Source organism: Arachis hypogaea, chromosome 16 (assembly GCF_003086295.3).
Source record: "Arachis hypogaea cultivar Tifrunner chromosome 16, arahy.Tifrunner.gnm2.J5K5, whole genome shotgun sequence".
NCBI classification, from domain to species: domain Eukaryota; kingdom Viridiplantae; phylum Streptophyta; class Magnoliopsida; order Fabales; family Fabaceae; genus Arachis; species Arachis hypogaea.
This window is the reverse complement of record NC_092051.1, coordinates 139,783,002-139,808,108: the sequence shown is the minus strand read 5'-3', so window position 1 is coordinate 139,808,108 and position 25,107 is coordinate 139,783,002. Positions and strand designations below refer to the sequence as shown.

The 25,107-nt window shown below is 33.6% G+C and overlaps 1 protein-coding gene and 1 non-coding gene across 2 annotated transcripts; one reads left to right on the top strand and one right to left on the bottom strand.

Moving 5' to 3' along the window:
- The first annotated feature begins 623 nt into the window (after positions 1–623).
- LOC112760215 (small nucleolar RNA R71) lies at positions 624–731 on the top strand. Its single transcript, XR_003180666.1, has one exon. It is a non-coding gene; the product is annotated as a small nucleolar RNA R71 (small nucleolar RNA).
- A 10,389-nt stretch (positions 732–11,120) lies between these two features.
- LOC112754092 (uncharacterized) lies at positions 11,121–11,942 on the bottom strand. The gene has a single exon (XM_025801683.3). It carries the CDS (start codon positions 11,916–11,918, stop codon positions 11,121–11,123), a length of 798 nt encoding a protein of 265 aa, XP_025657468.1. The 5' UTR covers positions 11,919–11,942.
- Positions 11,943–25,107: the final 13,165 nt, after the last annotated feature.

Below are 25,107 nucleotides of genomic sequence, written 5' to 3'. Positions count from 1 at the left end.
GTTTCATTCATGAAACTCACGGTGGCCTTAGATAGATCAGAGACTAAGTTTGCTAAGCTAGATGGGTTTTGCTCAGAATTCTCTGTCTGTTGCTGAGTGGATGATGGAAAAGGCTTGCCATTGCTAAACCTGTTTCTTCCACCATTATTAAAGCCTTGTTGAGGCTTTTGATCCTTCCATGAGAAATTTGGATGATTTCTCCATGATGAGTTATAGGTGTTTCCATAAGGTTCACCTAAGTAATTCACCTCTGCTATTGTAGGGTTCTCAGGATCATAAGCTTCTTCTGCATAAGAAGCCTCTTGAGTACTGTTGGATGCAGCTTGCACTCCATTCAGACTCTGAGAGATCATATTGACTTGCTGAGTCAATATTTTGTTCTGAGCCAATATGGCATTCAGAGTATCAATTTCAAGAACACCCTTCTTCATAGGCGTCCCATTATTCACAGGATTCCTTTCAGAAGTGTACATGAACTGGTTATTTGCAACCATGTCAATGAGTTCTTGAGCTTCTGCAAGCATTTTCTTTAGGTGAATGGATCCACCTGCAGAGGTATCCAATGACATCTTAGATAACTCAGACAGACTATCATAGAATATATCCAGGATGGTCCATTCTGAAAGCATGTCAGAAGGACACTTTTTGGTCAGTCCTTTGTATCTCTCCCAAGCTTCATAGAGGGATTCACCTTCTTTCTGTCTGAAGGTTTGAACATCCACTCTAAGCTTGCTCAGTTTTTGAGGAGGAAAGAACTTGGCTAAGAAAGCCGTGACCAGCTTATCCCAAGAGTTCAGGCTATCCTTAGGTTGAGAGTACAACCATACTCTAGCTCTGTCTCTTACAGCAAAAGGAAAAAGCATGAGCCTGTAGACTTCAGGATCTACTCCATTAGTCTTAACAGTATCACATATATGCAAGAATTCAGTTAAGAACTGAAAAGGATCTTCAGATGGAAGTCCATGAAACTTGCAGTTCTGCTGCATTAGAGAAACTAATTGAGGTTTCAGCTCAAAGTTGTTTGCTCCAATGGCAGGAATGGAGATGCTTCTTCCATGTAAATTGGAATTTGGTGCAGTAAAGTCACCAAGCATTCTCCTTGCATTGTTGTTGGGTTCGGCTGCCATCTCCCTTACTTGTTCGAAATTTTCAATCAAGTTGTCTCTGGATTGTTGTAATTTAGCTTCTCTTAATTTCCTCTTCAGAGTCCTTTCAGGTTCTGGATCAGCTTCAACAAGAATGCCTTTTTCTCTGTCCCTGCTCATAAGAAAGAGGAGAGAAAAATAAAAGAAGAGGAATCCTCTATGTCACAGTAAAGAGGTTCCTTATTGTTAGTAGAAGAAAAGAAGAAGAAAAATCTGAACTCAGAAAGAGAGAGAGAGGGTTCGGATTTTTGGTGGGTGAGGGAGAGATGTTAGTAGATGAATAAATAAATAGAATAAGATGAGAGAGGGGAAATTTCGAAAATAATTTTTGAAAAAGAGTTAGTGATTTTTGAAAATGGTTTTTGAAAAAAATGTTAGTAATTTTCGAAAATTAAAATAAGAATAGAATAATTAGTTAATTAAAAAGAAATTTTGAAAAAGAGGGGAAGATATTTTCGAAAATTAGAGAGAGAGTTAGTTAGGTGGTTTTGAAAAGGATAAGAAACAATCAAAAAGTTAGTTAGTTAGTTGAAACAAATTTGAAAATCAATTTTGAAAAGATAAGGAGATAAGAAGTTAGAAAAGATATTTTGAAATCAAATTTTGAAAAAGATAAGATAAGAAGATATTTTTGAAAAGATATGATTGAAATTAGTTTTTGAAAAAGATTTGATTTTTAAAATCACAATTAATGACTTGATTCACAAGAAATCACAAGATATGATTCTAGAACTCAAAGTTTGAATCTTTCTTAACAAGCAAAGAACAAACTTGAAATTTTTGAATCAAAACATTAATTGGTGATGTTATTTTCGAAAATTTGATATAAAAATAAGAAAAAGATTTTTGAAAAATATTTTTAGAATTTTCGAAAATAACTAAGAAAAATGAAAAAGATTTGATTTTTGAAAAAGATTTTTTTTTTTGAAAAGATAGGATTTTTAAATTGAAAATTTGATTTGACTCATGAAAACAACTAGATTTTAAAATTTTTTGAAAAAGTCAAATCTAATTTTCGAATTTATGAGGGAGAAAAAGGGAAAGATATTTTTTTTATTTTTGAATTTTTATGATGAGAGAGAAAAACAAGAAAAATGATGCAATGCATGAAAGTTATGGATCAAAACAATGAATGCATGTAAGACTGCTATGAATGTCAAGATGAACACCAAGAACACTATGAAGAACATGATGAACATCAAGAACACATTTTTGAAAAATTTTTAATGCAAAGAAAACATGCAAGACACCAAACTTTGAATTCTTTAATGCTTAGACACTAAGAATTCAAGAATGCATATGAAAAACACCATACAACACAAAACAAAAAATCATCAAGATCAAACAAGAAGACTTACCAAGAACAACTTGAAGATCATGAAGAACACTATGAATGCATGAAATTTTCGAAAAATGCAAGATGCACATGCAATTGACACCAAACTTATAACATGACACATGACTCAAACAAGAAACATGAAAAATATTTTTTATTTTTATGATTTTCTAATTTTTTTGTATTTTCTTTTAATTTTTTTTCGAAAATTATTGTGAAAAATAAAAATAAGGATTCCAAAATTTTTAATATGAATTCCAGGAATCTTGCCATGTTAGTCCTAAAGCTCCAATCAAAGGGTCAGGCATGGCTTAATAGCCAGTCAAGCTTTAATAAAAATATGAGTGTAATTCAGATATGACAAGCCTAACATGCCCTATCCAAAAGAATTGGACATGGCTCCATTGAGGTGATTAGTTGAAGACCAATCCCAAAGCAGTTTGGGTATGGCCAGATAGGATTCAACATGTTTCATGAAACACTAGAATTCATTTTTAAAAATTCTGAAGAAAAATATATTTTTGAAAACATTTTTATTTTAAAACTTTTTTTTTTCGAAAACAGATGAGAAATTTTTGAAGGATTTTTGAAAAATTTTTGAAAACAAAATAAAAAGAAAATTACCTAATCTGAGTAACAAGATGAACCGTTAGTTGTCCAAACTCAAACAATCCCCGGCAACGGCGCCAAAAACTTGGTGCGCAGAAATTGTGATTACACTTTGATTATGTAAAATTCATCGCTCTTTCTTTCCCTGGTAATGGCGCCAAAAACATGATGCCAATACCATGGTTCACAACTTCGCACAACTAACCAGCAAGTGCACTGGGTCGTCCAAGTAATACCTTACGTGAGTAAGGGTCGAATCCCACGGAGATTGTTGGTATGAAGCAAGCTATGGTCACCTTGTAAATCTCAGTCAGGCGGATATAAAATAATAATGGAGTTTTCGAAAGTAATTAATAAAATAGGGATAGAAATACTTATGTAAATCACTGGTGAGAATTTCAGATAAGCGAATAGAGATGCTTTCGTTCCTCTGAACCTCTGCTTTCCTGCTATCTTCATCCAATCAGTCTTACTCCTTTCCATGGCTGGCTTTATGTAATGCATCACCATTGTCAGTGGCTACTTTCAGTCTTCTCTCGAGAAAATGATCCAAATGCCCTGTCACGGCACGGCTAATCGTCTGGAGGCATCACCCTTGTCAATGGTCACATCCTATCTTCTCAGTGAACATGGTCAATGCACCCTGTCACGGCACGGCTATTCATCTGTCGGTTCTCGATCATACTGGAATAGGATTTACTATCCTTTTGCGTTCTGTCACTACGCCCAGCAATCGCGAGTTTGAAGCTCGTCACAGTCATTCAATCATTGAATCCTACTCGGAATACCACAGACAATGTTTAGACTTTCCGGATTCTCTTGAATGCCGCCATCATTCTAGCTTACACCACGAAGATTCTGGTTAAGAGATCTAAGAGACACTCATTCAATCGAAGGTAGAACGGAAGTGGTTGTCAGGCACGCGTTCATAGGGAATGATGATGATTGTCACGTTCATCACATTCAGGTTGAAGTGCGAATGAATATCTTAGAAGCGAAATAAGATGAATTGAGTAGAAAACAGTAGTACTTTGCATTAATCTTTGAGGAACAGCAGAGCTCCACACCTTAATCTATGGAGTGTAGAAACTCTACCGTTAAAAATACATAAGTGAAAGGTCCAGGCATGGCCGAATGGCCAGCCCCTCTGATCTAAGAACCAGGCGTCCAAAGATGTCTAATACAATAGTAAAAGGTCCTATTTATAATAAACTAGTCACTAGGGTTTACAGAAATAAGTAATTGATGCATAAATTCACTTCCGGGGCCCACTTGGTGTGTGCTTGGGCTGAGCTTGAGTGTTGCACGTGTAGAGGTCCTTCTTGGAGTTGAATGCCAGCATTTGTGCCAGTTTGGGCGTTCAACTCTGGTTTTGGATCCTTTTCTGGCGCTGGACGCCAGAATTAGGTAGAGAGCTGGCGTTGAACGCCAGTTTGCGTCGTCTATTATTGGCCAAAGTATGGACTATTATATATTTCTGGAAAGCCCTGGATGTCTACTTTCCAACGCAATTGGAAGCGCATCATTTCGAGTTCTGTAGCTCCAGAAAATCTACTTTGAGTGCAGGGAGGTCAGAATCCAACAGCATCAGCAGTCCTTCTTCAACCTCTGAATCTGATTTTTGCTCAAGTCGCTCAATTTCAGTCAGAAAATACCTAAAATCACAGAAAAACACACAAACTCATAGTAAATTCCAGAAATGTGAATTTAACATAAAAACTAATGAAAACATCCCTAAAAGTAACTAGATCCTACTAAAAACATACTAAAAACAATGCCAAAAAGCGTATAAATTATCCGCTCATCAATAAGCCATGTGAATAATTCAAAGTTCACATCTCAACATTCTCAACATCATAATCATTCATCAATCCAAATCTCATTTCCAAGTTCATTTCAAAGCCATATTTCAAATAAAATTCTCATCATCCTCTTTTTCATTCTGTTTGTTAACAATCTCAATTCCAAAACAAAATTCTTTATTTGATAGACAAATCAATCTTAAAACGTATAATGCTTAAAACCAAATCCTTTTAATTAATTACTTTAAATAAAACTTCCAATTTTATAAAATTTCGCCAGCATCTCCTCTAAAACTCGGACACTGCCACCCTTTTCGGGTCCCATCCAAACATTTCTCAAACCTTTTTCTCAACCATTTTTAAATCTCAAACATTTTCCAGAATTGAACCAGTTCCAATGTCAAATTATTTTGAAATCAACCAATTCTAACAATAAAACTCTTTTTAAAATCGAATCAGCTCAAATATTAAATCATTCATAAAATCAAACTAATTCACAATCAAATCGCTCCCAGAATCAATTTATTTTCATATCTCAAATTATTTCCAAAATCGTTTCATTTATATTACTAAGTAAACTCTAAAACCAAGAAAATCCACCTTTCTCAATAATCAAGTAAATGACATTCCAAACCGGTTTTTATCCACAATCACACACCACTCACGCAATCAAGCACTCAATAATTCAGTCCAACAAACCATCACATCCATAAGACAAATATAATCACAGAAGTAAATCTCTTTGCATCAATATCTATTTATCACAACTTTGTAATATAAAATAGATTTTAAGAAAACCCCTACCTCGACACGCAAAACCATAATCCAAACGCGTCAACTGAACTCGTTTCTCTCAGCCCAAAATCAGCGGCAACTGAAGCATCTGCTCCGCTTGCTTTCCCAAAAGCAAAAACAGCCTCAATCGCTACATGTAAGCTCGGCTATTGATCCCTAACACATCAATATCGCAAAGACTTTTATACACATAACAAGACACTAACGCATAAGTTTTTCGAAACGTAAATACTTACTATAAAAGAACACAGAGCAGCAGCGATTTTAGCATCGGTTGGGCGGCTCCAATGGTGGCGCAGGACAGAAAAACTTGCTGTGACCATGTGATCATACATCCTGACACAGATAATCTCAGCAACCACCCTCACGATAAAAACCAACTTAATAGACAAAGAAGATGAAGCAAGCTTAGCGCTTAGCACACAGATACCGACTTCAATGGGGGTTCCAAGCGGCAGTGGTGTTGTTCGGCGACAGAGGCACGGCCAGAAGCTTCGACAACGGCGGATCTGACGGGGATGACGCTGGCAACATGAGCGGCGACTGTGCGCGGCGGCTGGACGGGCGCGGTCCTCCCTTCCTCGTGGATCTCTCTCCTCTGCTTCACCCATGGACGACGACGCTGACAGCTACAGCAACGGCGACAGGCTTCACGGCGGGGACGACGGTGGCGACAGGAACCCGCGAAGACGACGACGAACGCAAGTTCAGTGGCTAGCGCGACGCTTCCTCTCTTACCCGTGAGCTCTCTCTTCCCTCTTCGCGAACGGCGGCGGCGACGGTAGCTGGGTGTCCTAGCGGCGGTGAGCTCTCCCCCTCCCCGGCGCTCTTTTCCTCCCTCCAGATCTCCCTCTTCTCTCTTCCCTTTCACCCTATTCTTTGTTCTCTGTCTCCGTTTATCCCTCTCTCCCTCAACGTTTTCTTTCTTTTTTTGCTATGTGCTGGGTCTGTTTGGAAGGAATGAAAAACTGAAAAGGGTGAGGCGGTTGAAGGGAAAGGGGAAATTAGGGTTAGAGTGATATTTTGGGGATTTAGAATTTTGGTAAAAATTAGGTATAAGGATAGTTTGGTAATTTTAATAAAATTGGAGCATAAAGTATTAATATTTGAAAAACTAATTTAATGTCTAAAATTACTTTAAAATACTGTTTGTGGTATAAAAATACCAATTGATTCTCAATAAATTACTCCAATTGAAAATACACGGTAATATGATTAATTTTCTTTATCTTTAACTTATAGTATTAAATGATATAGATTAAATTATCTAAAACCAAATCATATAAAATTTTTATTATTTCATAACTATCAATTTTATAATTTAAATATAAAAAATAATTTAATAATTATAAAATTAAGTAAAATTCTAATTAATTATCAAAACCTTATTTAATTTTTGATTTAATTAACTTTAATAAAATAATTTCTAAGAATAAAATTTCTAATGAATAAATGAATTGAAATTAATTCATAATAAGATTTATTTAAAAATTTTGAGTCTTACAGAGAGAGAGGAAACATTAGAATTTAAGATTAAAATTAGAATTTAAAAATTATCCAAGGACAAAAAGAAAAAAAAAATCAATATCTTGTGTCTATGTCTTAGTGTCTCAACGTAAAAGTCGTACACAAATTTTGTGTATTTATGTTCTCCTGTGTATGTCTATCAAATTTGTGTCTCGTGAAAACAAACAGAGGACATCTGTCATGTCCTGATGTCCATGTCTTATAGAGATATGGACATTGGATAGAATCAAATGCTACCTAAGCATCCGTTTAGTTAGTGGGTGTGTCTACCCAAGACACAGACATAGTGGTACACGTCTATCATTTGACTAGTAAGATACAAAATTTTGATAAACACGGGAAGACACAAAGATACACAAAGACAAAATTTGTACATAACAATGAAAAATAAAACACTAATTTTAAGATATAGACATAATATTTCTAACATTCATATTTCAAATATGCCCTTGTTTTAGACTTATAAATCCAAAAGACCTAAACTATCATTTCGATTCTTTTCTTTTCTTCCTCTTACACCCAAAGTACAATGAATTTAACCTCTCCTCTTCTCTTCTTGCCACTTAGTCTATTGCCGTCTTTCCTCCTTTTATGCCACCAGACTATTGTCATCTTTCATTCCTTCTTGCCATTAGTTTATTGTTATCTCTCCTTCTCCTTTCCTTCCACCTAAATTTCTGTCGCCTCATCTTTTTCGTGTCATTAGACTAGCACCTCTCCTCCTTTTTACTCCTCATTCCTTCTTTTTTTTTCTTTTTCTTTTTCTCCTTTTTTTTTGTTTGTTCTTCACAACCATTCTTTTATTGTCGATATTCTTTGTCATTATTGCTTCTGCTTCACATTTTGTCTACATATTTTTAGATTCGTATACCCTTTTTTTTGTCTATTTCTTAATCTGCTTTCGCCTACTTTTTTATTTATATATATACCTTTTTATTTTTTTTCTGTCATATTTTTTTATATTTATTTTTTTCCCTGTCTTCAGTTTTTTTTATATATTTTAATTATTTATTTATTTAGATTTTGGTTTAGTTTTGTTAAATTGAATTGCATTTTTTGAGTGATATTTGTCGGATTAAATTTGTTATTTAGTTTAGATTGTTAGCAGTGGTTGTTTAGTTGCGATGGTGGCTAATTTTATCAATTATTATTAATTAAAAAGTACAAAAAATAATACATATAATATTTTTATAATTAAATTAAATGAGTAAATAACAGTCATTTTATCAAAACTTACAACATCCACGTGTTTCATGAGAGGACCTACGGTCTGCAGAAAAAGGGGCCAGAGCACATGGGTGTGCGGGACCGACTTTGATTTTAATTTAATTTTTTATTATTAAAATGGCAATAGCCAAATATATCGGCCAAATGCCGACGACATCGTTTTCTTCTTGGAAATACAAATCAAGCAAATTAACCGTATAACCTGGTGATACTGCAATAGAGAATTGTTAGTTGAGTGATAATTTAATTCTTTTAATTTATTTTCTTAATTAAAAATATGTATTTATTTTTTCTTAATAAAAATATATTTAAATTAATACGAATATAATTTTTTAAGAACATAAAAATTTAAAGGATTTTTTTTTCTGTTTATAAATTAAAAAAATTAAAATTTTTCGTTATTATTTCATTGTTCGTTAATGGAGCCGTTAATGGAGGTTAATCCCGTTGAACTAACTCATATCCACATGTTGATCGACCAATCCAAATTAAATATGAATTCTCGCGTGGGTGTCTTCAATACCACGACAGCCCCACCCAATCTTTGGCAAAAATCAAGGTTGCTTCGACTTGTTATTATTATTAAGTAAACTATTAAAATAATATTCAAAAATTAATGAATTATAACTTAAATGATATAATTTTTTTTTATATTTATGTAAAAAATTGTGGGTTAGAATCTTCTTATTTTCGATAAAAAAATACCAAAAAATTCATAGACAAACGAATTTTAAAAAATGTTACTAAAAAATAAATTTTTGAAAAATTTAAAAATATAATAAAAATTAGATATTAAATATATATTTTAAAAAATAATTTTAGAGATCAAATTTTAATACAAATGTTTGTAATTATTATTAGAAAAATAATATTTTTTTATCATTAAAATTTATTAATTTTTTGTCAAGTAATTTTTTTAAAATTTTTTTATTATAAATGACCATATTTTTTAAAAAAAATAAAAAAGTCTAGAAGTCAAATTTTATTTCAAATTTTTTGTATATTTTTTAAATATTTATTCAAATGTGGTCATAAATTTAGATTTAATGGATAAATTATTTGCTAACTATAAAAGTTTATTTGTTATTTATAGAAAATATAATATTTATTGATTCTTTTTGTTATAATTTTAAGGTTTAATTATTCTGTTGGTTCCTATAATTTTGGAAAATTTTTAATTAAGTATTTGTACTTTTTTTTTCTTTTAATTGAGTCATTATATCAATTTTTTTTAATTACTCCCTATACTTTTTTTTTATTTGGGTCTTTTAACCATTTTTTTTTAGTTAGATCCTTATAAAATTAAATTAATTACTGTCAAGAGGGATCTAATTAAAAAAAAAATTGGTGCAGGGATCCAATTAAAAGAAAAAAAAATATAGGAACCTAATTAAAAATTTCGCGAAACTATAAAGACTAATAAAGTAATTAAACATAATTTTAAATTATTTCGAACTACTTTGTCAATAATATCTTTCATAGATTTTTTAATTAGTAGCTGAATCTTTCGACTTATTATTATTGTTGTTGTTTCAAAAACTTAGTACAAATAATTAACATCAAAGATAATAAGTACATCAAATTTTTTATAGTTGGATAAAATAAAAATGAATTAAGTTTGGTGATCGAGATATTTTACACTTGATGTCCAAATTTCCAAATGAAAAATAATGCAATACTTCTTATAACTTTGCACCATTAAAACTCCTTTTAAAAAGTTAGTAAAAGGTAAGTAAAAGAAGTATTGTTTAAATTTATTTTTATAAGTTATTTTAAAAAAAATTGGCTAAGACTTTTTTTTTTTAGTATTTTAGTATGATTAATTTGGACCTATTTGAAAAGACAATATTGTCTTTTATATTTAATTTTAAAAGATTAAAAGACCTTTTAAAATTAAGATTATTTAATTTAAATTAAAATTTGATTAAATTTTAAAAAGAAAAAAATATTTTTAGTTGATTTTAAAAGACAAAAATATTATTTTAAGATTAGAGATATTAAATTATTTTAAAAAATTAAAATTTTGATTTTGATTTTAAAAAGATAAAATTATCCCCTTTAAAAGATTAATTTTAAAATGCTAAAATATTCATTTAAATATTAATTAAAAAGACAAAATATTATTTTATTATTATTGTCGTTTAAAGGAAAAAAAAACAATCATTTCTATTCATAAATGTTTAGAACGCTGATAAATCTATCCTTAAAAAAATAAAGTAAAACTATTAAATAACATTTTAATCAAACTAATCAAATTATCTAATAGTTTTCAATTATCGATCAATTTCACATGAAAATTTTATTAATGTTAATATAAGGAGTGTACGAAGTTAGTCTCAAAAAATAAAAAAAAAATAAAAAATTTATAAAATAAAGACCCATGCATACATTAATTTGATATTTTAAAAGAATAAATGACCATTTGTACCCATGAGAGATGAAAACGCTGACATTTGTACCCATGATAGCTCGAAATTAACCTTGTACCCATGAGAGATGCTGTCCGTGTAACAAAAGTACCCCGCCTTGGATCTGAGCTTGGTTCGTGCCTTTCCGAACCTACGTGGCACTCCCAAACCCTCCCCCAATCTGAGCCAACCATTCACCATCATCATCTTCATCTTCTTCACCATCACCATCACCATCACCATAACCTCCATAACCTCCATCACCATCACCTCAGCACCGCCACAGCCACCTCCCTTCACCACAACCTCCGGCGACAACCCACACCGCCGCGCCCCTTTCTCTTCTTCTTCCCCTCTTCTCACCTCCGCTAAGCCCAGAAACCACAGCGCCATTTTCAGTGTATCCAATGATCATCAAATGCCAAGAACTCATGTTTCTCTCTGGCATTCGATCAAACACCTTGCGCGCAATATTCATGTTACCACATTTCCCATACATTCCAATCAACCTATTGTTCAATTCAACCTCCCCTCGAAACCTCGATCTTCTCAAGAACTCATGAACCTTTTTCCCATACTCAAGCGACCTCGTACCCTCGCACAAATTCAACATGGCGAGAAAAACACCATAATCAGCAACTGAACCTTGACCCATGAGTTCCAAAGTTTCAGCAAGCTTACCCTCTTCGCACAACTCAATCAAATTAACGTTCAGGGTGGTTGCATCAAACAGCGCATTTTGGCGGTTCTGGTCGACCCTATTATGAGTATTATCAAGTTTGGGTTTTGGTTCTCTGGGAAGATTCTCCTTCCGTGAAGTTTGGGTCTTTTGAGCGAAACGACCAGTGGGGGTGGCATTTTTACGGCGGGGTTGGACCTTGTTGCTGTTGGTGGTGGGGTTCTTGGAATCGGGAACGGCGTAGGAGCATAGAGGAGTGGAAGGGAGAGAGCAATTGGAGGGCTTCGAAGGAGAGAAGTGTGGGAATTTGGAATGGGATGAGATGACGGTGTTTAATTTGCGGGGAACGGATCCCAGTGACGCCATTGATGAGTGGAGTTTGAGCTCCATGGAGTTCTGATTTTGGAGGCTGTGTGGAACAATTGCAGAAGAATAATTTTCCATCCCCTGCATTTTTTTCTGAGTTCTGTTTCTTTCATTGTATTGCTTTTAGTTCATTTTGCTTAATTTGGTTAGTTAGAAATGCATGTTAGTGGATTTAGGTGTGTTTTGATTCATGCTGGTGTTTGAAAATTTTGCTGTTTTGGTGGAGAGGAGGAGCTGGCGCTGTGGTTTCTAGGCTCAGCGGAGGTGAGAAGAGGGGAAGAAGAAGAGAAAGGGGCGCGGCGGTGTGGGTTGTCGCCGGAGGTTGTGGTGAAGGGAGGTGGCTGTGGCGGTGCTGAGGTGATGGTGATGGAGGTTATGGAGGTTATGGTAATGGTGATGGTGAAGAAGATGAAGATGATGATGGTGAATGGTTGGCTCAGATTGGGGGAGGGTTTGGGAGTGCCACGTAGGTTCGGAAAGGCACGAACCAAGCTCAGATCCAAGGCGGGGCACTTTTGTCACACGGACAACATCTCTCATGGGTACAAGGTTAGTTTCGAGCTATCATGGGTACAAATGTCAGCGTTTTCATCTCTCATGGGTACAAATGGTCATTTATTCTATTTTAAAACTTTTAAATAAATGTGATGTTCGTTTCACTTAATTTATCTTAGGTTTAATTATTCTGTTAGTCCCTATAGTTTCGCAAAATTTTTAATTAGGTCCCTATACTTTTTTTCTTTTAATTGAGTCCTTCCACCAAAATTTTTTTAATTGGGTCCCTACATTTTTTTTCCTTTTATTTAGGTCCCTATACCAATTCTTTTTTTTTTTGTTAGTTGGATCCCTATAAAATTAAGTCAATTACTACTAAGAGAAACTTAATTGAAAAAAAAAATAGTGTAGAGACTCAATTAAAAAAAAAATATAAAGACCTAATTAAAAATTTTACAAAACTATAGAGAGTAACAGACTAATTCAACCTTTATCTTATTATTCTTTAGTGAATAGTTACACATGCTAACGATCTTAACTAAAAAAATATTAATTCTTTAATTAAATTCATAAAATAAACGTAGATATGTCACATATGATCCTATATCATAGTACAAATGATGTACCAACTACCTAAATAAAGTCTATGAAGTCGGTAGTTTAATTGTTTTATTCATATAATTTATTGGTGATATTTTTTATCGTGTTTAATTTTTTAATTATTTAACGTAAATATAAAAGATAAAATTCACTTTTATCCCTTTTATTTTTTAGATAAATTAGGCACATAACTTAAGCACCATAGATTTTTTTTTTTATTGATATTTTTTGTAAAGTTCGAGTGTTTGAAATTTTGTGGTAATGGTTATTATTTTTTTTCTTTTACACTTCATTGATTATATTTAGTAGTTACGGTGTATTTCACGCATTACATATACGTAACTTTAAAATTTGATCATGCAGACATCACTAAATAGCAAGATTTTAAAATTCAAATTAGTTATCGAACTGCTTTTAAGTAGTGTGATTTGTAGATTTAGAAATTCAACCGATTCAATCAAAATAATAGAATAAAAAAATAATATATAAAATTATAAATAAATATAAAAAATATAAATATATACTAATATAAATTTTTAAATATAAAATTAATTATAAAATTTTATAATTTTATCTAAGTATAACATAAAAATTAAATAAAAAGTGAAATAATCAAATATTAAGGTTTATATATATATATATATATATATATATATATATATATATATATATATAAACATTTATAATACTATGCATTTAATTTTATGTTAGAGAATAATAAAAAATAATAGAAAAAATTATTAGTTTAATTATTATATCTTAATTTGTAATTTTTTTATTTGACAAAAATAAGTATATTTTATATCTTTTAATTTTTAATATATATTTAATTTAAATTAAATATATTTTTTGGTATTATTAAATATATTATATTATAATATTAAAGATAAAGATAATTTATTATATATAAAAAAATTATCATGAATGTGAATAGTCCATTAGAGACACTCACAGAAAAGTAAAAAAAATGAAATTTTAAAAAATCTAAATTTTAAAACTCGGTTGGCTTGACGATTCACAGACAATTCTTAATCAAACAATTTTGATTTATCAATTGAACTATACATATATTTATACACAAATATGTTAGTGACTAATTTTAATGACTAATTTTAATATATAAATAATATTTTTGGTGATCATATTATATCACTTTTCATAAGTGTTGGGAATAAGACACCATTCCCCCTTGAGAAAACACCTTTGACAGAGAAATAAAATAGACACAATCACAACACAAGAATTTAACGTGGAAACTCTAATTATCGGAAAAAAAACCATGGCCGTTGTCAAATGACAACCAGAGAATATCACTATGTGAAAATTGTTACAACACATAGACTTCTTTCTCTCTAACACCGGCACCCCAGTACACCCACACTCTCTCAAAGCAAATATCTAACTACACCTCACAACGCTCTCTAATCAAAGAGTACAGAGGAAAAGAACAATCAAATACAAGCTTAAAGTGTTTCTGACTGGTGCAAAAATAAATGGAGAACTTAGCCTCATATTTATAGCCTAGGCCACCCACTTCATTTGCTATCCTAAGCAATGTGGGACTAATTCAACCAAATCCTAACAATCTCCACCTTGATTGAAATAGTCACACATCTTCAGCTTCCATTGTCAACACTGACAATTCTTTGCTGCCATTGTCTATACCGACAATCATAGTTCAGAGAACTATCATACTCCACCATGAAAGTATACTCACTTGGAATTAGACCACTCCAAGCATTTCGCCTTGGTACAGATCGAAACCTTGCTGAAAATTCATGGTGCAACTTCCAAATTGGCTTTTCCTGGAAGTTCTTCAGCCATCGACCTAACTCCGCCACACACCTTGCATCTCAACGCCAACCAATGCCCGTGTGCAATTGTGGACCCGATTGCCACAACTTATCCTTATCCATGGCAGTGCAGTAATACCATGAGGATACTTCTTGTCTTCTAGAGAACATCATCTTCTCTCATAGAGAGAGCAACCAGAGATCTTCTCCTTCAACGCCTTGTGCAAACCTGATTGTATCAACACATCCTTGACTTGTATTTGCCACAAGCCAAAATTGATTCTTCCATCAAATTTCTCTATTTCAAGCTTCACAGCACTTGAATATCCTGATATTGTTGCAACCGTATACTGGAATAGTATAACTCAACTGTAGACCGTGCACTAGGAAGGGTCCCCAGGAAAGAGAGGTGGGTCACAATGGACACACTTAAATACCAGGTCTTTCCTTAGCCAGAACCTTTCCAAACTGCACTCTCACAGTGTCACACTGCCTTTCAGCAACAACAACAGCAACCAAAGATCAACCTCAAGCCACAGGACAAAATTCTTTTCTGATGTGGAATGTCAGACTAGGCTACAACCACAGAGCATACTAAGAATAAATCCCACCGAACCGAAACTCTGATACCACTTGTTGGGAATAAGACACCATTCCCCCTTGAGAAAACACCTTTGACAGAGAAATAAAATAGACACAATCACAACACAAGAATTTAACGTGGAAACTCCAATTCCCGGATAAAAAATCACGGCCGTTGTCAAATGACAACCAGAGAATATCACTATGTGAAAATTGTTACAACACATAGACTTCTTTCTCTCTAACACCGGCACCCCAGTACACCCACACTCTCTCAAAGCAAATATCTAACTACACCTCACAACACTCTCTAATCAAAAAGTATAGAAGAAAAGAAAAATCAGATACAAGCTTAAAGTGTTTCTGATTGGTGCAAAAACAAATGGAGAACTTAGCCTCATATTTATAGCTTAGGCTACCCATTCTATTTGCTATCCTAAGTAATGTGGGACTAATTCAACCAAATCCTAACAATAAGCACTTTGCGACATTTTATCTAGTGGCACTTTCTTCAGTGACGCTTTGTATCTGCACCCAAAAAGACTTGATGAGGTAAGAATATTTAAAATTGTTAAATCCTTTAGTTATTTGAGTTGGTTGTTACTTTGTCTTATAAAATTTGAAGAAAGAATATCTGAAATTCCTAAATTTGTCTGAAATAATTAAGTCTTATTATTAGTATGAGAAATCATGATGAAGTCCCTCTTCATTCGATGATGGTAGCAATTATGTATACTTCTACCCCAAGAGATTTGTTTTCTGTATTTGTTTTTGCCTTTTCTTTTAAACACTTTTTCAGTTTTTTGTCCTTATTTTTATATTTGTTTATGTATTTTATTTTGAGACAAAATTCAAATGAAACCTTAAATACAATACAAGAGTGGTCAACACGTACCCAATGTGATTTAAATTTTTCTTGTTTGCAAAAATTATCATTTCAATGGAAGAAAATAAATAATATCAGTGGACAGAAATTATTTTTAATATGAAAAGAGAGATGGTATTTTAGTTAAATAATATTGATATTTAAAATATATTACAATATTATAAAAATATTTAACACGTTTTTTATGTATTTTAATATGCCTTCCTGTGTGTTAGTGAGGATGTTATTACATATGCAACATGCTCTTTATGTATTGCAACACACCTTCACATATTGACTTCTCACTTATAAAATCTACACTCCTATAATTACATTAAATAATTCTATTTTTTAAAAAATATCAATATTTTTTCACCTAATTTTTTTTTTTAATTTTAAACTTATAGTGAAGTAACATAGTAATTAATAGAAAAGTAAATAATAGAAGATGCACCTGAAAGATTAACATGCTGATCAACAATCTCAAAATATAAAAAGTATACAATATTGTAAAAAAATAATATTAGTTTGACAAAAATAATAAAAATTTATTATTTTTAATAAGTGATTAAAATCGCTAAGTATTTGATCTAATTTTTTGGCATGAATATTTGGATAATTATTCAAAATATTCGTAAAAAAATAGTGCAAAATTTTTTGTTATTCGTATAGAAATAAAATAATAAAAAAATTATTTAATGTAAAATTATCAACTTTTAAAGATAGAAAGATTTTATTTTTTTAAATAGGTTTATTTAAAAAAATATTATGTGTACATAAAAAATTAATTATCAAATAAGTTATTATGTATTTGTATATTGATATATGTATTGTTTAGGTTTTTTTTCGATATGCATTTTATGATTAGCGGCGATTTTAAATCGTCGTAAAATCAAAGGCTGGTGGCTCACTGTACTGCCACGGTTATGGGTGCGGTCTTCAGCAGCTGTTGGTATAACCGCCTCCAAATCAATATTTTGCGACAATCATTCAAAAAACCGCCGCTATTTATTTAGATGTTTTCAAGTTGACGTGTGCAGAACTAAGGTTTTGGGCACAGTTACTGGCGGTTTCAAACCGCCGCAATATAAGACAGATTTTTCAAACTTTGAGATACTTTTCGGTGGTTTAAAACCGCTACTAAATTAAAAAAATAGGAAATTTGGTTTTTTCCTTAAAAAATCGTACAATTTTTTAAAAATATTATAGAACTATTTTTTTGTTTTTTAAATTTTTTATTATTTTAAGAGTTAATATTTTCAACTTTAGAATCTAAACTTGTATCAAAAACAAAAAAATTATCTGCAAAACAAAATAATATATTTATGAAAATACGAAGAAAACAAATCTCTTGCAAAGAGTTGCATAGTCTAATGCAACAAAATGTTTGCTTCAATACAAAATATCTCCAATCCTAATATACTATTTTTCACTCTATTATTCCACGGAACTCATCCCTGCAGCGATGTCTGGTGGCAGCTTCTCACCCAGCCGTTGAAATAGATAAATCAGAGTACTCTCCATCGCTTGCCTCTTTTTCTTCTCTGCTGCTGTTTCAACCTCCATCGTCTTCTTCTTCAACTTCTCGCCTTCCAGCTTTGCCTGCAGTTCAAGCAGTTTTCTCTGGGTCTCCTTTACTTGGACTCTGTTGCCCGGCGCATGTGAATTCGGACCGAAGAGTTGACTAGGAGTCGGTCCGAAACCCACATCACGTACTGATAAACTCCAATTTTGTGGTTTATCTTGTGCTTATTTCAGGGGATTCTATCACATTTTCCCACATTTATTCAATGAAATAGCATGGTTTTGTAATTCTCCCCTAAATTATGCTTAAATGTGAAAACATGCTTTTTAGGCCCTTAAATTGGTGATTTTAGTTCACTTTAATTCCATTCGATGCCTTGATGTGTTTGTTGAGTGATCTCAGGTTCATAAGGCAAGTATTGAATGGAAGAAATGAGGAGAAAAGCATACAAAGTAGAGAACGCATGAAGAAACAAAGATTGAGAATACTTCAATGGGCGCGCAAGCGTACAAGGCGCACGCGCGCAGAAGTGGCATCGCATGGCGAAGCGTACGCGTACATGGCGCGTACACGCGGATGAGAAAAATGGCCAAGCGACGCGCACGCGCACATGGTGCGTACGCGTCGATACTCGCACGTGACTCACTTAAAGGCAAAACGCTGGGGGCGATTTTTGAGCTGCCCAGGCCCAAATCCAACATGTTTCTGAGTGTATTTCATACAGAATTGAAGCCCAAGCAAAGGGGGAGCACTTAGTTAGTCATGATGAGCCTTTAGTTAGTTTTCTAGAGAGAGAAGCTCCCTCTTCTCTCTAGAATTAGGTTAGGATTAGGTTAATTTCTCTTAGATCTAGATTTGATTACTTGATTTCATCTTATTTTCTTTACAATTTCATGCTTCTACACTTTGATTCTCTTAGTTTTCATGTTAATTTTTCTTTTATGCCTCTTTTATGTTAATGAATTCTTGTTGGATTTGGATTTACTTTAATGCAATTTAATGTTTGATGTTCTTTTAATTGTTGAATTGAATTGTGAATTTTACTTTCCTTGCAATTGATAGTTGGTAGATTTACATTCCTTGCACATTTACCATGCTTCCCATTTATGCCTTCCAAGTGCTTGACAAAATGCTTGGAAGGATGTTAGAGTAAATTTTGAGCATTCTTGGCTTGAAAAGAGTGATTGGGTGATCTTGAGTCATGAAAACCCAACCTATGTTGGTGATCTAGAGTTGTTAGTTAATATTATTTCCGTTAACTCTAATCTCTTGCTAATTCAATTAGTGAGTTTATTAGGATTTTTGGATTGAGATTAACTAGTCTTGTTTGACTTTCTCTCATGGAAGATAACTTACACCTTCTTCCAACATTGGAGATAAAAAATAAGATAAATTCTTGTTTACTATTGTGACGTGATTGATTAGTCTTGTTTGACATTCTCCCTATGTGAAGACAACATGATACCTTCTTCCATTTGTTGGAGTTGACTAAATAAGATGAATTAATCATTGTGTGACTAGGATAGAAAGCCTATGATCTCAATCCTTGCCATGAATGTCTCTCTTTATTAATTGCTTTCTTTAGTTACTTGCTTGATCTACTTTTCTTGCTATTTATTTTCTTGTCCTCTTATCAAATCAAACCCCCCTTGCACCCTCATAGCCAATAATTGACCACTTCATTGCAATTCCTTGTGAAAGGACCCGGAGTCCAAATACTTCGGTTAATTTTCATTGGGGTTTGTACTTGTGACAAAACCATATTTTAATTTGATGTGAGGATTAACTATCGGTTTGGACTATACTAACAGCGGAAATATTTTGTGGAATTCCGAACCGGTAGAAATTCTTCGCGTCACGTACTCTACCCGGTTTCTCTTTTTCGAAAACCTGAGCAATGGAATCATTTTGAGACAACACTCTAGAAGACTCATCCTGTTACTCAATCTCCTCAATTCTTTCCTACAGACACAAATTAGCAAATACAATCATTTTGTTGATGGGTCCATCTCATGTCAAGAACACGCCAAACAAGATGATTAACTGTATCACTTTTATCACAGTAAAAGAACACACAAATATGAATGAAAAAAATTGGTCTCAAAAGTTATTTACATAAAACAACCAAAATCTAGTCATTTGGGAGCAAAACCTACTCCTCTTATAAATATCAATTTTCAAAAATGCATCAAAGATCCTTTTATTTGGTTACAATAATAAAGGAAAAATTGAAAAGTAAAGAAAATAACTTTAGAAATAAAATGAATGGAAATGAAAGAAAAGACATTTAATTTAAAGAAAGCAAAAACCTGCTTTCGACAAAATTGAAGGTCTTCGAAATCGAATACAAAGTACAGAATCTTAAAAGAAAGTGAAAAGAACAAACTTGCTGAAAAGATAAATTTGTAGGAAAAGAAAGATTACAAAAAATTTAAAATGGATGTAAAAGACATAGGAACCCTACAAAAAAGAAAACTCTTTGCAAACTTAGAAAGTCGTTGGAAATATGAGCGTGCGAAAGTATTTTCTGAAATGAGATTTCAACCCTTTTTTCTTCCCATCTTCAACTATTTATGAGACTCCTCGCCCAATCAAATCCTTATGCATTTCCCATGTGTGTAAATTCGTGAATAACGTTCCTTCTACACTTTAAATTATATTAATAACTGGCATCAATTGTCTCCACTCATCAGTTTTCTTCGATAAGTTTTGTTGATCGACCCTATCTTTCTCATCGATAAATCCTTTTCGATGAACCATATGTCCTTCGAAGATATCAATCAAGCCTTGACTTCGATACCTCAAAACTTATTTTATTTTGACTAACACTTTGCCCTTTTAGAATTAACGTGCCCATTTAAAATCAAAATGAAAATGAAATGCTTAATCCTATTTTAAAAATTTCCTTGAATGCCATAATTAATTAATTAATTTGCGCAAAACTCATTAACTGCCCATGTGTCAAGAAATCCAATTATTACGCCACTACAGTAAGTTTTCTCCTTAATTACTACTTCTCTCTCCTTCAGTTTCACCTTCTCAAGGAAATTTTCTGTTTTCAAATTTGAAAAACAAACCACAAAAGAAGAACTCCATTTACTTTCTGTAACACCCTAAGTTCTTATACTATCGTGGAGGTTTTTAAAATAAGGTGCCACACTTGATTAAGCAAAGAAATGACTAAATCGTTGCGCAAGGAAGGAGTAAATACGTGTAGAGCGGAAAACGAGTAGCGCTAAAACGTTGGGATTTGAATTAAAGTGAAATAAACATCTTAACCATGAGTACGTTTCAAAATACTTATAGGAAACTAAAACAGGAAAAGAAGCTAACTACGTCCTAAACTAATCTCGTCGAAGAGGCTCCCCTACTTGCATCCTATCCTATCCTTGATCAGGAGTCTTTAGTTATTCGTGAATCGAGGTACCAGGGGTCTCCCTCCAACACCCTTTCGCGCAGTGAAGACCCGGTTCCGTTGTGTGGGATGAACCAAAACTCGCGGGGTGCCGAAGTGGGGGAATAGGGTACGTATTCCACCTTTGGACTTCCGCAAGGGTTCAACTTCTCCTCTGGATCCGCCTCCATGGTGTCTTCCTTCTGGCCAGGGTCGTCGGATTCCTCTTCCTCGGCCTCGGAGTCGGACTCGAGGTGTACCACCTTAGGTGACCGCTTTCTAGATGTTGAAGCATTCCTATCTAGTATGACGGGCAGCTGGGGTTCTTCTTCTACGGGTTCTCGACCTAAGTGGATAGTCTGGAGCACGGTAGTAGTGGTCGCAACTACCCACGCGTGCTTTGAAGGGTCATACTCAGAAGTTACCCTCGGGGGGGCACTGCGTCGTCTCTATCCGCTGTGCCATGTTCCTCTGGAGATAGTATGGGAAAAGAAAGGGGGTGAGAACCTAACGTCTCAGTAGGAGTGCTATGTAACACCTCCATATCCATCTCCAGCCCACGTGCGGGATTTTAAAAACAAGCGTATAACATGGCATGTAATATGCATCTTCTTTTTTGTAAAACATGTGTGTAAAAGAAAGGGAAAACATATAGGAAAATAGAAGGATAATCATCAACATAATCATAATTAAATCTAAGGAAAACATGGAACTTAAGCTTTCATTCGTGCCTTCTTTCTTTCTTAATTTATAACTTATCTGGAGGGTATTGAGCTCAAACCGGTATAAGTGGGAGTCCCCTTCCCTTACCGAAGGTTCTTATCCCAAACGTTTTGGCGATCACCTTCCCTTACCGAAGGATCATCTCGATCGATCACCCTCCCTTACCGAGGGATCATCTCGATATCTTGTCTTTGGGGGTCACCTTCCCTTACCGAAGGATCATTCCCTCAGTTTAATTTACACTCAAGGTTATTTAGACATACACAAGAAGAGAGTCATATAAAAAGATATATTATTATATAAAATTGATGGGATAGTCTCCTTCCCTTACCGAAAGTTCTTATCCCAAATGTTTTTCGATCACCTTCCCTTACCGAAGGATCATCTCGATCGATCGCCTTCCCTTACCGAAGGATCATATCGATATCTTGTCTTTGGGGGTCACCTTCCCTTACCGAAGGATCATTCCCTCAGTTCTTTAACAAGTACGGTTATTTAGGCATATACAAGAATGAATCATGCGAGAGGAGAGGCATATATCATGATAAAATAAGCATGTTTGAATAAGATTTTATACGAAAGTAGGTACTCTTGTCCTTAGAGGGGTATAAAATAAATGTACATTATAAAAAAATAGGAGATTAGCTTAATAAAACTATTATAAGAAAACATGTACTCTTGACCCTAAGAAGATATTAATGATATAACGTAAAAAGTATAATCTAAGTGCATATAGTAATGAAGTGAGTATTTGAAATACTTGGATTAGATATTATAAGAAGTATGTACCCTTGATCTTTAAAATAAAGGAGCAATAATGATATAAAGGGTCATTTAGTTGCATATAATAAAATAGGGTTCCTTGAACAAGATATAAAAAGGAGCATGTACTCTTAAGATTAAAGGAATAATAATAATGTAACGGTATCAAAGGTCATGTAAGGGCATATAGTAAAATTAGGGAATGTTAAATAATTTAATAAAACGTTATAAAGGGGCATGTACTCTCAACATAAAAGGAATAGTGATTAAAGGGTCATGTAAATGCACATAGAAAAGATATGGGATACATATTAATGGATTCAAGAGGGTATAATTGACAAAATAAATAATCATGCTCAATGTAGATGAGAGATAAGCAAAGAATAATTCATGTCATAAAATACATGAAAGGTGGTAGCCATGCATGGATGGAAGAAAACAAAATAAAGCATATTACATGCCAACCTAAGTAAGAAAGGCATAATTCCCTACCTTCTTTTCTAACGCTTCTTTGAGCTTGCCTCTTGTGTTTGCCCACAGAATGTTATTTCTTTGTAGAGAGAGAAGGGAGAGGATAAGTGTTTGAGAGAAGTGATTTTCTACCTATGGGTGCTCCCCTATTTATATACATTTGGGGATGGGGTGGTTGGGATATTTTAAATTTCAAACTAAGGGTGGTTACCAGGTTCCTATCCAAAATTTCAAAATTCTAAACTTATCTCCTAACTGATTTTCAAACTTCAAATTTAATTTTGTTTCTAGAAGGGGCGGTTGTTACACTTTCTACTATTCTATTCGGCAACACATTCTCACTAACCAGCAACGTTAGCTTTCTACCTTCTAATTTTTCCATTTAATCTTCTCCTTCTCCAGTGATCATTCCATCTTCAATCTCATCCTCCTTTTCTGATTTCATCTCTTTGTAATCAATGGCTTCATCCAAGGCTCTAGAAACCTCATCAACCAAAGATAAAGGCAAACAACCCATGACTGATACTTTTATACAACCTGATTTAAAGATATTATCCCAGACTGGAGACATCGTCATTGAAAACCCAGGTAACACAACGAATGACAAGGAAATCCTCTTCCTTTTCACTGTAGAAGACGACATTTATTGCTTCATCAGCCCTTTGCACTCTTCGGAGCAAGTCAAAAACAAACTGCCTGCCATTCTCCTAGTGCTGAAGGAGAAGATCTACTCATTAAACAAGACCTTTTCATAGCACCCTTCATTGATGGTAAAAAAATCTTTTCGAAGTAACTCTAAAATTTCTTTCAAAAATGCCAACTTTTTCTATTGGTATCAAAGGGTTGAATATGCAAAAGGTGAAACCTGAAAGTTGCAAGGTATTCATGATCTCTTTCGTCTTTCTCATTTCACACCCACTACACATCATTGGATGATTGGTATTGTACTCTGTTTTTGGAATAGAACCACCAATAATTTTCACCTTCCATGTGGCATGGTTGGCCCCACACTCTTCAATGTGACCACCATTACTGAACTATCAATGGGTAACCCTATTGCCACATTCGAAATGAAGCCAAATTGGCAGTATAAAATCATCGAGAAAAGCTTTTATGGGAAATTTATTAAACACAATATGGGGAAAGAAAACACTCCTATTACTGATGATGAATGTGTAGCATTTTTGTATTATTGGCTAAATGTTATTATTTTCTGTTCAAGAAGTGTCTCGATGCAAAAATTGTTCATTCCCTTGGCTGCCTTGCTTCACGAGGGACACAAATTTAACTTAGCCAAATTACTCCTTGACAATCTGTATGACGAGCTATGGCAAATGGTCGAGAGTCTTCGGAAGAGAAATTCGATCAGTGCATGAGGTCCCCTTTGGCTACTTCAACTTTCGCTTAATGCTATCTTCGAAAAACACATGAAACAAGGAGGAATCACAAGTTCTGATAAACAAAATATCGAACAATTTCGACTAGTCACCTTGCAACCAAATTTCAAAAATGCACGTTCGACTGATGAACTTTTTTGGAAAGCATTTTCAAAACTTCATTCATACAGAGATTTTCAAAATAAGAACTTGGGACTTGCCCCCTTTTGCAGAATGAAAGTGTGGATCGTCATGGTTTTAACGCCATCTTTTTTCAGATGATGACGTCTATACCTCGAATAATGTGACTTGGTGTAACTTTCTTGCGATCCAAATTTTTCTAACAGGCTTCCCCCAGTACAAAAAAAGAACAATTCAAAGTAATCCTTCATGCCCCTCACTATGTAGCTAGATAATTGGATTTTTCACAAGCCATTCCAGCTCCTTTTCCAAGAAAACATCCAGCTCTTTGTCATGTCACCCTCAAAACCAAAGAAGATGTCAAAAAATGTCTCGACCTCAGTGACAAAAATTGAAGTCATTACTCCCCTCTTACTTTCCTTCATAGTGACTTTGTTACCAAGTCTTTCATCGAATGGTGGAACAACTACTACTCTCGATATGATT